This window comes from Lampetra planeri, chromosome 19 (assembly GCF_965212315.1).
Source record: "Lampetra planeri chromosome 19, kcLamPlan1.2.h2, whole genome shotgun sequence".
NCBI lineage: Eukaryota > Metazoa > Chordata > Hyperoartia > Petromyzontiformes > Petromyzontidae > Lampetra > Lampetra planeri.
Genome location: NC_136125.1, coordinates 2,981,430 through 2,993,440, shown reverse-complemented (window position 1 = coordinate 2,993,440; position 12,011 = coordinate 2,981,430). Strand labels below are relative to the sequence as shown.

The 12,011-nt window shown below is 45.0% G+C and overlaps 2 protein-coding genes across 13 annotated transcripts in view; one reads left to right on the top strand and one right to left on the bottom strand.

The window, feature by feature from the left end:
- The window catches only part of AASDH (aminoadipate-semialdehyde dehydrogenase), a 41,736-nt gene extending 36,441 nt beyond the window's left edge, over positions 1 to 5,295 (top strand). For 4 of the 5 annotated variants that reach the window (XM_078602739.1, XM_078602737.1, XM_078602738.1 and 1 more), the window contains 4 exons: positions 889 to 1,052; positions 2,539 to 2,664; positions 3,330 to 3,461; positions 4,328 to 5,295. In XM_078602739.1, the coding sequence (XP_078458865.1) occupies positions 889 to 1,052; positions 2,539 to 2,664; positions 3,330 to 3,461; positions 4,328 to 5,155 (1,250 nt within the window). In that variant the 3' untranslated portion in view covers positions 5,156 to 5,295. The remainder of the gene's footprint in view (positions 1 to 888; positions 1,053 to 2,538; positions 2,665 to 3,329; positions 3,462 to 4,327) is intronic. The other variant, XM_078602740.1, reaches the window with a different exon arrangement.
- Positions 5,296 to 5,297: 2 nt separating this feature from the next.
- MSL3 (MSL complex subunit 3) overlaps positions 5,298 to 12,011 on the bottom strand; it is a 35,119-nt gene continuing 28,405 nt past the window's right edge. For 7 of the 8 annotated variants that reach the window (XM_078602749.1, XM_078602748.1, XM_078602743.1 and 4 more), the window contains 5 exons: positions 11,541 to 11,638; positions 10,658 to 10,753; positions 10,468 to 10,567; positions 9,401 to 9,485; positions 5,298 to 8,028 (listed from right to left, as the gene is read on the bottom strand). In XM_078602749.1, the coding sequence (XP_078458875.1) occupies positions 7,929 to 8,028; positions 9,401 to 9,485; positions 10,468 to 10,567; positions 10,658 to 10,753; positions 11,541 to 11,638 (479 nt within the window). In that variant the 3' untranslated portion in view covers positions 5,298 to 7,928. The remainder of the gene's footprint in view (positions 8,029 to 9,400; positions 9,486 to 10,467; positions 10,568 to 10,657; positions 10,754 to 11,540; positions 11,639 to 12,011) is intronic. The other variant, XM_078602742.1, reaches the window with a different exon arrangement.

Here is a 12,011-nt window from a genome sequence, read left to right as displayed (position 1 = left end):
TAATTAATGATGCTGTGTCGGCCGGGCTTTACGACGCTCTTGGTAGAGCTCAGTACTAATCATCATCATTTTGATGAGCAGTGGGGAAACTTTAAAGCTCTGCTGTTTTAGCTCATGTACCACAATTGGGGCTGACTTAATGATGTGCCCTGTGGAATGGATAATCTCAAAGCATTGGTACATTGTGCACGTTATTGCCGTTGAATGCTTTCATTTACGATGCTCTTTTATTAATGGAAATTCCACACTCTTGTGGCAGGGGCCAGTCTCTGTACAGGATACCCAGATATATTTAAGTTCGTGTGCATGTGAATAGGAAGCTAGTGAAAGGATTGTAAGGATAGATATATTGTAGCCTGTTTAGCCAGTGCGAAAGAATAGCATTGCAGCAACCGTCTGAATTAATGGGAGTTTAAATTTTACATATCTAGAAGGTGAATAGAGCTGATGTGAATGATGCAGTAGTGAGCAGAGTAAAGGTACTGTTGAATCTCGGTTGCTGTGTGTAACGTGGATATAACAATTCACCGCCTCAATGATTCAATTCAATTTCACGGTTTTGGGTCACAGTTCAGATCATGAATGAATCGATCTAGCAATTCAATGCAGTAATGGATCTGCGTGGTATGTATGTTGAATTTCTTTCGCACCGTGCGTAGTCAACCGTGCTAATTGAAGGTGTGGGAGAAGGGCAACAAACTAAGCACAAAAAGCAGTTTTCAAGAAATTCGTTTTCAATCGAGATGATTTAAAGCTACAGAGCTCGAACGGAAAATCATCAAGTCAAATCGCCACGCCTCCGGTGTGTGTACAGCGCTGTGTTGGAAAGTGGGCTCGTGCACGTGGACGAGTGTTGAGGCAAGTGCTCAATGGCGTGTGCGCTCACAGGATGTTACGATGGCTGCGTGTACCTGCTGCGAGCGGACTCGGGCGCCGTGGCGTGGGCCTTCCGTACGGGGGGCCCCGTGAAGAGCTCCCCGGCCCTGGACCCCGTCTCCGGCGCGCTGCTCGTCGGCTCCCACGACCAGCTGCTCTACGCCCTCCGTCCCTCGGTGCTCTGCCCACCACTGGCCACACTGCTCTTTTCTGCATTCCCCAGTTTCATGTCTTTTATAACATGTTTTAATATTTCCCCCCCCACCCCACAGGTTTATCCCAGTTGTGCTATTAGTGTCACATAATGTGATGAAGAATCCAATCGGATCTCTCGTACAGCAGTGCAAACCATCATGTTTAGATAATGGTCCACGGAATAGGCTATCACAGAGCAGCCTCTGAGGTCCATCTGCGCATGTGAAAGTAATGATTGTCACACGATAATTCTCAGAACTTGACTTTAGCCAAATTAAGTGCCGTCATTGGTGACCGGACTGAGACCAACAGCTCAATAGACTTGAGAATCGCAAGTCTAGTGAGCTGATGTAATCGCAGATGGCTGCCTGGATTCGAACCCAGGATCTTGGCGCTATCAGCTCTGTGCTCTGACCTCTGACCTTTGAGCCACCCAGCCTCCACCAGTTTCAAGTCTCATAGTTTGTCTAGCTCTGCAAGATTTAATCACTTGGAGGGTGTACTCCTTACACTTACAGTATTTTATATTTTTTTCTCCCATTTATCTCCAGTTGTGCCATCACTGTCATATCACTGCTGCGTCAGAGAACAGCTATAGTATGATGGCATCGCAGAACCACTTCTGAAATAACTTAATGAGGCCGATTTATATATCATTGGGACACACCTTTCATGTGCACAGGAAAGAGCAACAAAAGGTTGGCTATTGTGAGATAACGAATGTAATGATAGCTTTTGTGTGTGTCTGTGAGAATTGGTGACACGCTGAGCTCATTGTCTCACTACACTTGAGAACGTGATGTAAATCACGGATGGCTGCCCACTTTGAAACCCAGGATTCCAGCAGTGCCAGGTCACTGCTCTTGCAAGACACTCGCCTCACCGAGCGACCTAGCCATCTTGTGTGTGAGTGTATCGTATTTCTGTATGCAGTGTATATTTGGGCAGTGGTAGCATAGTGAAAGCTATGATCCCAGCACATCTGGGTTCAATCTGTGGCCCCGGACAATGCCAGTGTCATTTTGTATCCGAACCAGGTCTGGGCTTCTACATTGACTTGGCCTCAAATGAGAAATGTGCTCCGTATATGAACATCAGACGAAAATAGGTAAAGGCAGCGAGGTTCAGTGTTGTTTGCTGTCTCGGCCTTTTATAAGTACAATGCAATACCTTATCAACTATACGTCAAGGCTAAGTTGATAATATGTTGGTGCACGTTTGGCTCAAAACAGTTTAGGATAATCATGCAGATAACAGCAGGCATTCAACATATGCAATAGAAGCCAAGCAGCAATACCAGTTTGTAATTAATTATGACATTGCATGGCTATGTATGATCACGCATTCGCGAAGGTTATGGCTGCCATGGAGTACATGCGTTTCACACCGTCACCTTCACGTATGAGCGCGTTAGCGTGCGATGGGGCCGTACTGACCGCAGGCACCCGGGAATGCCGTGTGTCGCAGGACGAGATGTGCGTGTGGCGGCTGCACTGTGGTGGGGGCTCCGTGTTCTCGTCACCCTGCGTGAGCCTCATCCCACGCGCCGCATACGTCGGCACGCTGGGAGGCCGTCTGTTGGCCGTGAATCCGGTGAGTGCACACGTCGGTCACTGCATCGTTCGCTTCCAGATGCGCTTCTGCGGCCGTCTGGGACGCTGTTCCTTCCGATATTAGGAAGCCACTGGAGCTTATCCACTTTTAAATCTGAATTGAAAACGTATTTCTTGAGAACTGCTTTTTGTCTCCCCCACACCTCCGATTAGCACGGTTGGCTACGTAAGGTGCGAAAGAAGTTCAAAGACAAAGATCCCCCGTATAGCCTTAACAGACTGTTGTGGCAAGTGCTGTTAGCAAGCACCTGTGAAAGCCGGCACGGTACACGGGGTGGGTGGCCAGCACCACGCCCGGTCACCTTTGTCTCCACAGTGGCAATGTTTACACATCGCACCAGGTACTAATTTGAGGCTGAGTCGATCTAGAAGAGGCCCAGGTTCAGATAATCTAGCCATTAGTAGGAATCGAACTCGAGCAACCGGGTTTGGAGTGCAGCATGCTAACCGTTACACTACCGCCTCCCCTGGCCCCTACGCAGTAGGGGGCATATCTACATTGCCATGCTGACTCTTCTGTCCCCTATGCTGTAGGTCACCCATAGAGCGTGTTTCCCGACTAGCTGTGGTACGACTCGCCAGTCGCTGCTACGTGCGTGTACAGGCGTGTACAGGCATGCAGTGTGCGTTCTTTGTGTGTCGCAGGACGATGGTGCCATGCTGTGGAGTCGCGACTGTGGGAAACCTCTGTTCTCCTCGCCGGCGTGCTCCTGTGCATATGTGTGTGTTGGCTGCGTAGATGGGAGTCTGTACACCTTCAGCCACGTGGGAGACAAGGTGACAGACTAATACAACCTGGCACCCTGATAAACATTCCACCTGCCACTAATGCCTGCCTTCCCGCTAGGCTTACCTAGTCCGGAATGTAATGATTCACCCTTCCCAGGATTGTAATGAATTGGCACAATCCATGACCATACCCAGGCCGGCCAGGCCCCAACGGGCCCTCCCTTAATACCTGAATGCCACAGTGGCCTCTGCGCAGCTCCCCCCCCCCCGCCTCTAAGAATCACATTCTGTTTTAAGAATCACATTCTGTTTTAAGAATGGATTTGCGATTCCAGGCACAGGGTTGTGAGATTTACCAGCTCTACCGATTCATCCGTGCTTACTTTTGCATCCACTTTAAAGCATGTGGCATGCTTCGGCAGTTCAGTTGTGTAAACTGAACCAACGCTGTCCATCCAAACGAACTTATTGGGAAACACAATGACTGTTTAGCTATCCAGCTTTCTAATGGAGTTTGCATAAAAATCGAATAACAAATCAGTGCAGTACATATACATAATACCGACCAGTGGATAGTGCGTCCACCGCTGGTTGCAGAAGATTGCAACCAGTGGTGGTTCATGGTCCAAATTGGAAATTGGATTACTTACAAAAAATTGGAAATTGGATTATTTACAAAAAAGCATAACAATTGTCGCTTCCTTCTGCTAACAAATTAGGGCCCTCAAAAAGTTTTCTAACTCAGTGAGGCTTTCCTGGGTAATCAAGTGTGATGATAATACTCCATCTCCATGGCCAATCATAAAATGTTCACGTGCTCCTGAATACATTTAAATTATCTTCCAAGTTACCATCCAAGGTCACCGACTGCAGTGGGTGGAAACGGACGTGGTGCTCGTTGGTTGTTGCTGCAGATGTGGCAATTCCGGACGGATGGACCAGTCTTCTCGTCGCCGTGCATTGTGGGAAATCTCCTGGATGTGGTGTTCGGATCGCACGATGGCAGCGTGTATGCGGTGTCGGCGAGCGGGGAGCTGCGGTGGAAGCACCAGCTCGGCGCACCAGTCTATGCGACGCCGTGCACCTGGGTATGCATTGGACACCTCATCGCTGTTCAACCTTCAAGAAGCCGAATCACGTGTTACGGTGGCTCGGAGGATATCGTTCACGGTCATAATCCGGCAACGGATGGAGACCGTGTTCTTAAATCCACAAGTACGGATGTTTCGCCAACAGCGTTGGATTTTCAAAAAGATGCAAAAAGTGCATACACCACTGGCACAACGTGGCAACCTGGGACCATTTTGGAAGATTCCATTGGTTTAGTGAAGGGGTCTGAAGAGAGATTCCCCCTGACAGGAGCTGCTGTGGATCATAATACCAGAAAAAAATATGCTATACATTGCCTGTTGCAATATAACACCGTTGCATCGACAGGCTCATTCACAAGCCACGAACTGCCTCCAATTCCAATTGTAAACCCAGGCACCTCAGTTGGCCTTAGTGGCCCCACCGAAGTGCATTGCCAGGTCTGCCCAGCTGGATTTGTAGTAGCGGCAGGCACAGATGGGCTGGTGTGTGTGCTTGATGAGCAGGGGAATCCTGTATGCTCCTACAGACTGCCGGGGGAAGTGTTCTCCTCGCCCGTTGCATGGGGGGACTGCCTGCTCGTCGGCTGCAGGGATGACTACCTTTATTGCTTGCAGATTTGTCCACACCCTACAATGGAGCTCAAATCATAAAGTAATGTATATTATTTTGAATGCTAAGATTATGCATATCTCTTGTACAAGGGTGGTTTGTTCATTTTAACAAGCACAAAAATCATGTTTTTAAATTACAATACCTTAAGTTTACAAATAAAAAAGACCCTGAATCAACAGATGGGACTTTACATTTTTTTTTATTTACCTTCACTCACATTGTTTACATCACAGTTGCAAGAATCACCAAAACAGCTGTCTAACCTTAGCTACTGAATTGCAGACTAAGCCTTTACAGATGTCCGCAGTGGTTTGCCTTGATTTGTGTGCACATCATTCAGTAAACACTGATGGCTCGTTGCATTTCCATCCTAATGCAAATCAAAGATATCCTGTACAAATAAACATGTCTACATTATTTAAGTGTTCAAATTTAATTATGGACGTTACATTAAAATGTTTCCTGATTCGAATAACTCGTTTTTTTTTATCTCACCACATACAAGTGTTGGGAGTGTGGGGCAGATTTTGATGATTCATGCATCACAGTGGTTGTGTTGCGTGAGTGGACGATAAATTCTGGGATGCAGTAATGACAAACTAGAGGAAGTGTGGCTGAAAGTCTCCACTTGCTATTGTGAAGCAATTTGGGGGAAAAACAGGCAGTCTGCAATATGGCAGCAGATCTTAATTGGTAGCGATGAATAAACATCAGTCTGATATGACATAAGGACGCCATAACCGAATAATATCGCATCAACCCACACCGTAGAGCAATGTTTTTTTTCTGATATTGCATTGGCAGTGGTGCATAAGCACAAATAACAAAAAGCTTGCATTAGTCAATAACACTGACCTAGAGCTCTGCTGAAACTTGTGCAGGTGATAATTACAGTACCAGGTAGATTATGCTTTTGTGCTCAGTTATTTACATTTTCATCTAGTGTGGTGCTGTGACTCATGGGATAACCTGTTGGTGCACAAGATTATATTTTCACTCCCTGTGAGCTAGTGTCCCTGATGAAGGGACAAATATTCAGGAACTTTATAGACCTGCAGTTGGTAATTTCAGGAAATAAACTTTATGCCAAATTTGGTTAAACTAGGATTTAAGTGCAAATATTACTGAAGCACAAAATTTATCTTTAACACTTAAATATATCTGCATCAGTGGCCACAAAAACACATTTATTTTAAATGTTATATTGATGATTCGATTGTCCAGCCGTGATGGCAAGAACATACAGGGCTCTTTCGCATATTGGTTTACAAACGAACGTTTAAAAAAGCGAACACATTAACTTGAAAGGACAAAGTGGTGGCGAATACATTGTAGTTATTGCTCGTAAAAGTATGGCACCTAATCAAAGCACAACAAATATTTAAATATACAAAACATATCTTGGTCCTGATGCCATTTCAAAACCTCAGCATACTATTTGTTATGGCGTTCACCGTTCCCGATCATCATTGCCAGGTGTTGCTGCATGTTAAGTATTCCAAGGGGGCTGTATTGTTCAAAAGTATTTTTGCCGGTAATTTACTCGAACTTGCCTTTCAAACAAAGGTTAAGAAAATCGAAGTTGCCAGGCTCAATGAAACACAGCAGTAGAGAAGAATAATGTTACATTGATGCATTTTTTCCAACACATTTAACCACAGATGAGTGTTTGGGGGGGAAAAAAACCCCAAAATAAATGTTGCTGGAATTGCAGACAAAAGGGATGCAAGGTGCCAGGTTACAGATGGGCTACAGTTCAGACCATTTTTCACAGCATTGGTCAATTCACATGCTCGAGTTGCGATTGTTAATCGATGACCATGTCAGCTTAACACTAATATTGCGATTATGTTCACTCATTTACAGGTGGATTGTGAGATGATATGGAGCCAACAGCGTAATAACGTTGAGGTCATCCAGATGGACAATTCTGTTTTTCATAGCCTTGTGCATTTTTTTTTCATTATTCATCCACAGAATCACGTGCTATTATAAAATAAACACCCTTTTCAAGCAACAATGACATTGCACCATTAACTCTAGATTTAAATGGATTCTGTAACCATGTCAATCTGTCGTTACACTTGCAATGTGGTAAAGACACACAAGCGTGAAGTGAAGGTTTGAAGTCCATTGTTACGAAAAAGAACACAAACACTTTGCTGATTCTGTAGAACCCCTCTTCCAAGGGCGAGGAAGGCAATTGTGGAATGTCACTTCCTGCTCAGTGGTCAGAACATGCGAAATGTACCAAGGGCAGCATTCCAACTGCACATCATCAGAAACGAGATGACATTACAAACCTGTGTAAAGGTGGGTGTACGGAGCGCATGTTTTTGATAACGCTGTTGGCCGGTGCCTTTTGCCACCGCAGCTCTGGCTCATTTGTCGAGTATGTACAAAGAGGTATAATTGTCACCCATTCAAGCTTCCTGCACCTCCGATGTCCCCCTTAACAAGGCCACTCCTGCTGCAATACTTCCACAGGTATTGGGAGAAGCAACAGACGGGAGAAGAGCAGCCGAACGTTTTGGGAGTTGAAAGGTGCCATCAGTAGCTTTGAGGGGCATCCAGTGGGGGAGGTCAAAGTGGTGAGTTCACAACTATCCACCGGATGTTGGTGGCGATGCTGAGTCATGTCAAGAGGTGCTCACGTGGAATGTCATAATGCGCTGCTTGAGGAGCACACTGATAAGAAATGGCGGAGGGCATTTCAGGCGTTAAGGTGGCACTGGGAGTTTTCAAAAAGAGGCTGCTGACGGTAAAAGGCAACACAAGGCAAGCGGGCTCGTGTTTGCCTCGGATGGAGCGTCAAAAGATAGTGGCGGCATGCTTGCTGCTGTAGTAAGCCTCCGAGGCTGGAACATAAGCCGATTCTGGAAAAAAGTCCTCTTGGTAATCTGCCAAAAACCTGCTGGAAGAAATCCATAGTGCTTTAAAATACAGATGGCAACTTTTCATACATTCAAGTGAACAGGAGTTTAGCGCAATGGGGATATTGTTTACTTTCCTATTTTTCCCCAAATATGTAGCAAGCCAAGTTAAACATTTAGGCAAGAAAAATAAATTGATATATGTATGCACAAGTCCTACACTATTTTATAGATAATGCTCCTGTTATTTTTCCCCTGTACCTATTGTCTAATTCTTAGGTCCTAAAAAAAATCTCCACAGATGCCATGAATGTTAAATATTTCTGCTACAAGCCCCCCCCCCCATCTCACATTTCCCTGCATGTAACTCAAGTCTGTCCCGACCATTTTACAATAATTGTTTAGCTTTTTTTTATTTGGTAAATTTGTCAAACAATAATGTGCTGAGTTACACAGCATAGTGACGCACTTCTTCTTTCACTCAATGGATCTAAAAATATATAATAATTAAAATGTTTAAACAGCATTGTTGATCATGGAAAATGCATCTCACAATTGCTGAGGAACCACAGACAAGCTGGAAGGCTACCAGGCGATGAGCTGGCAACAACTATTGTTCCGCAGTTCTCTATTAAGATGTTTTAGCCAATCAGTACTTATACATCTCCGTGCTGTATCCCTGCCTCTATTATTCCGTGTATCTTTGTGCTGTCCCGAAGTCGTTTGAAGCATTTCTAGTGCCGTCTGCCCCTCTCATCCACATATTCACTGCATTTGCCTTTCTCAACTTCTCTCCATGTGGTCTGACACTAACGAAGCGTCATTCGTGCCCTTCGAATCACGTGGAACAAAAGATGCATGGAATAAGAGAAACATAAACCCAACATGGAGATATATGGGGCGAGACAAACAGAAAAAGACGCAGCATGAAGACTTATGGAGTGAGGTCCAAAGAGACATGGCATGGATGACAAGGAGATGTATTGAGAAATAAGCAGATCCAGCAAAAAAAGAATTGAGTGAGATGTAATCTTTAAAGAGATAAGCAGCCTTAGAGAAGCAGAAAGTAAAAAAGAGCAAAAAGCAGAGTAGGAGCAAAAAGCATTGCATCCATTATTTTTATGGCACAAAATGGCTTTCTCTAATCCAAAATCTTCCCAGACATGTCTTATTTTCCTAGCCCCTTGAATGTTAGATTAAAGTTACACTTTATAAACATCATTGAAACACAGTAAAGAAATGGATAACAGTCATAGTGGTTGGGTTAAGTTTAGCAATAGCTGTATGCTTTGTAGAAAGTTGTAGCAATCAAATAATGCACAAATAATTTATTGATGTAAATTTTTCGTCCCGTTCACAGTCTTAAAGAGGCGGTATAAGCAATCTGCACAACTGTTACATCTGCCTTGCCTGAGGAAGAGCTCAAGATGTTTTAAAAGGGCCTTGAGATTCTTCTCTGGTAGATTCATCTTCACCAACAGCTCCGGAAGCTTCACTGTGCGATCATACATGCACGCGCACACACACACGTGTGTGAACGAGTGCCATCTCCAACACATGGCAAGTGCACTGCTCTACACTTAAACCAGCCAGGTGGTACTGTGCATTGAGCACGCGGCTCATAATTGAAAGCTGCTGAGTATCTTGATTTTTCTGTAGTTAATAAAGTGAGTACACTTTGTGGAAAGTCAAGAGTAATTGTGCAGTGTGACTTGCCCCTGCCATAACAATGCACCTTCGATTAGCATGGTGGGCCACGTATGGTGCGCGAAAGCAGTTCAATATACATACAATGTAGACTTAAAACCAATGGCTCAGGGATGTAAATAGGAATGAACACAACTTATACCCGTTTGAATAGGGCATGAACATTTTTTTTACTATGCTTAGCTAAGTTTAGTAATTTCACTAATTGGGAATTTGGTCAATAGTATTGTATTTTTTGGACGTAACAGTTGAGTGTTGTTAACATCAACAATGGGCACTCTATACGAGCTGTAGTTGCTAATATAGAATACTGGGTTGGCCTTAGTGATTAAATATGTTAAGGTTTAGGTTATTTAGCTTAAGTTTGGCACAGGTAAGACCCATTGGGCAATAAATGCTCATTTTCAATGGGGACTTTGTTACAGAAACCTGATTACATAAAAAAAACAGGTGCAGGCCTTGCAATTTCTTGCTCATGGGCTAACACAAAATGGAGTTCTACAGAGTCTGTCTAGAGGGTACCTGGCCTACCCTTCTCCACACTGACCACACATCTTGAAGGAGGAGGGCATACCCACACTTTAGGCCACAACACGCAACCTGCAATTCACCTATGGTGTACCATTTAAACTGTTTGGAAAGAGGCCAGGCTGCAAAGCAGCAAAGGCATAATCTATTCTCAGATGATGATGTACTCCTAGCAAATAGTTAAGCTGGGTCGGAGTTGCTGGGAGTGCTGTGCAAGGCATCTGTATCGTATGGTAACGCACCAAACATGCGTAGCAGATGCTGGGAGCCATAAATGCATGATGGGGGTGGCGGATGGTCATAGCGCGGGTGATCTTCTGGCAAAAGCCTCCAGTTGAGCACCTGTGAGACCCCACAGCAGTTAATGAGGACAGGGAATTAGAGACGTGATACTGCGCATCACAGTGCTTCCGAGTGTTGTGAAAAACGTACACTTAGTCGGCTGGAAAGCCTAGTGGTCAGCGTGCTCGCAACTGAGCCAGCTTGCGTGGAGTCGCCGGTTTCATTCCCACAGCTGCTGGGTATTTTCTGCAGACAATTACCAAAGTCTGTTGCAAAGCGCACATTGATGACCCTGTGACAACACTGATGAGAATAAGCCATGGTGTGATTGTGTAATGGACACAAATCCCAAATTATGAAATGTATCGTCGTAATTACATTGAAAAGGGTATCTCACTAAGTATCTAAGGTCTGGCTACCCAGGCCAACGATACTACATTTCCAAAGACCATTGTGGCAAGCGGGCTTGGCAGCCTAGGATCAGCGTCACAGCTGCAATCGGCATTCCCACATCCTATGAGCCATGGGGCTCAATGGACTCAGCTGTTTCTGCTCAGTCCCACCCGGCCCCTCCCCACCCACGATGGCCATAAGGAAGCAATATTAAAATAACAATTGTTATAACTTACGCGTGCTTGCCGAAGGTTATGTTGTCCTCAGCTGATATTATCTGTAACTTTCTGCAGTTTATTTTTTCCCTCGCAAAAAAGCATTGCCGACGCCAAACCAAGAGATCAATTCCAGTGACAGCGCAGGTAATAAGGATGCAGTTCAATAATTAAAATGAGAAAGCAGACACAGTAGGGCTGCTGTGGATGTGCTCCAGGCCTGACCACCTGGACTTGTACCCAATGGTGGTAGAAACATGGCAACAAAAAATAAATCTCTCGGTCTCCATGGACTAACGATATTCTTTGCTAAATGCTCTGGCACAGGGAAATGTACCGATTGAATTATGAGCATGAATACAAAACAAGGTGCAATCTGGTGTAAGTGTGCATCGATGTGGCTGTGCAGTGCTGTTTGGTACTACCTCATTGAGTTCTGCTCCCTTGCGGCCCTCAAGCACCAGGCCCTCTTTGTGGATCACCCCAGGTAAGGGGATGCCTCCTGCTGCACCTGGTGTCAGCTCTAAGGCACAAATCAACCACAATACCTTGCTGATCACGTTAAGGAACATAAAACCATCACGCGAACTCCGGTCATCCTCGCAGCGACTTTTGGCTCCCCATCGAACAAAGGTCACTGCATTGTGCGCTTCCGGATGTGCTTCTGCAGCCGTCTGGAACGCTCTTCCTTCTAATATTAGGAAGCCACTGTAGCTATGCACTTTTAAATCTTGATTGAAAACTCATTTCTTTAAAACTGCTTTTCGTGTTTAGTTTGTTGTCCTTCCCCCGCACTTTCGATTAGTGCGGCTGGCTATGCATGGTGCGAAAGTAGTTCAACATACACACATACAAACACTACGATTAGTGACACTGAACCCTGGCAGCATGCCACA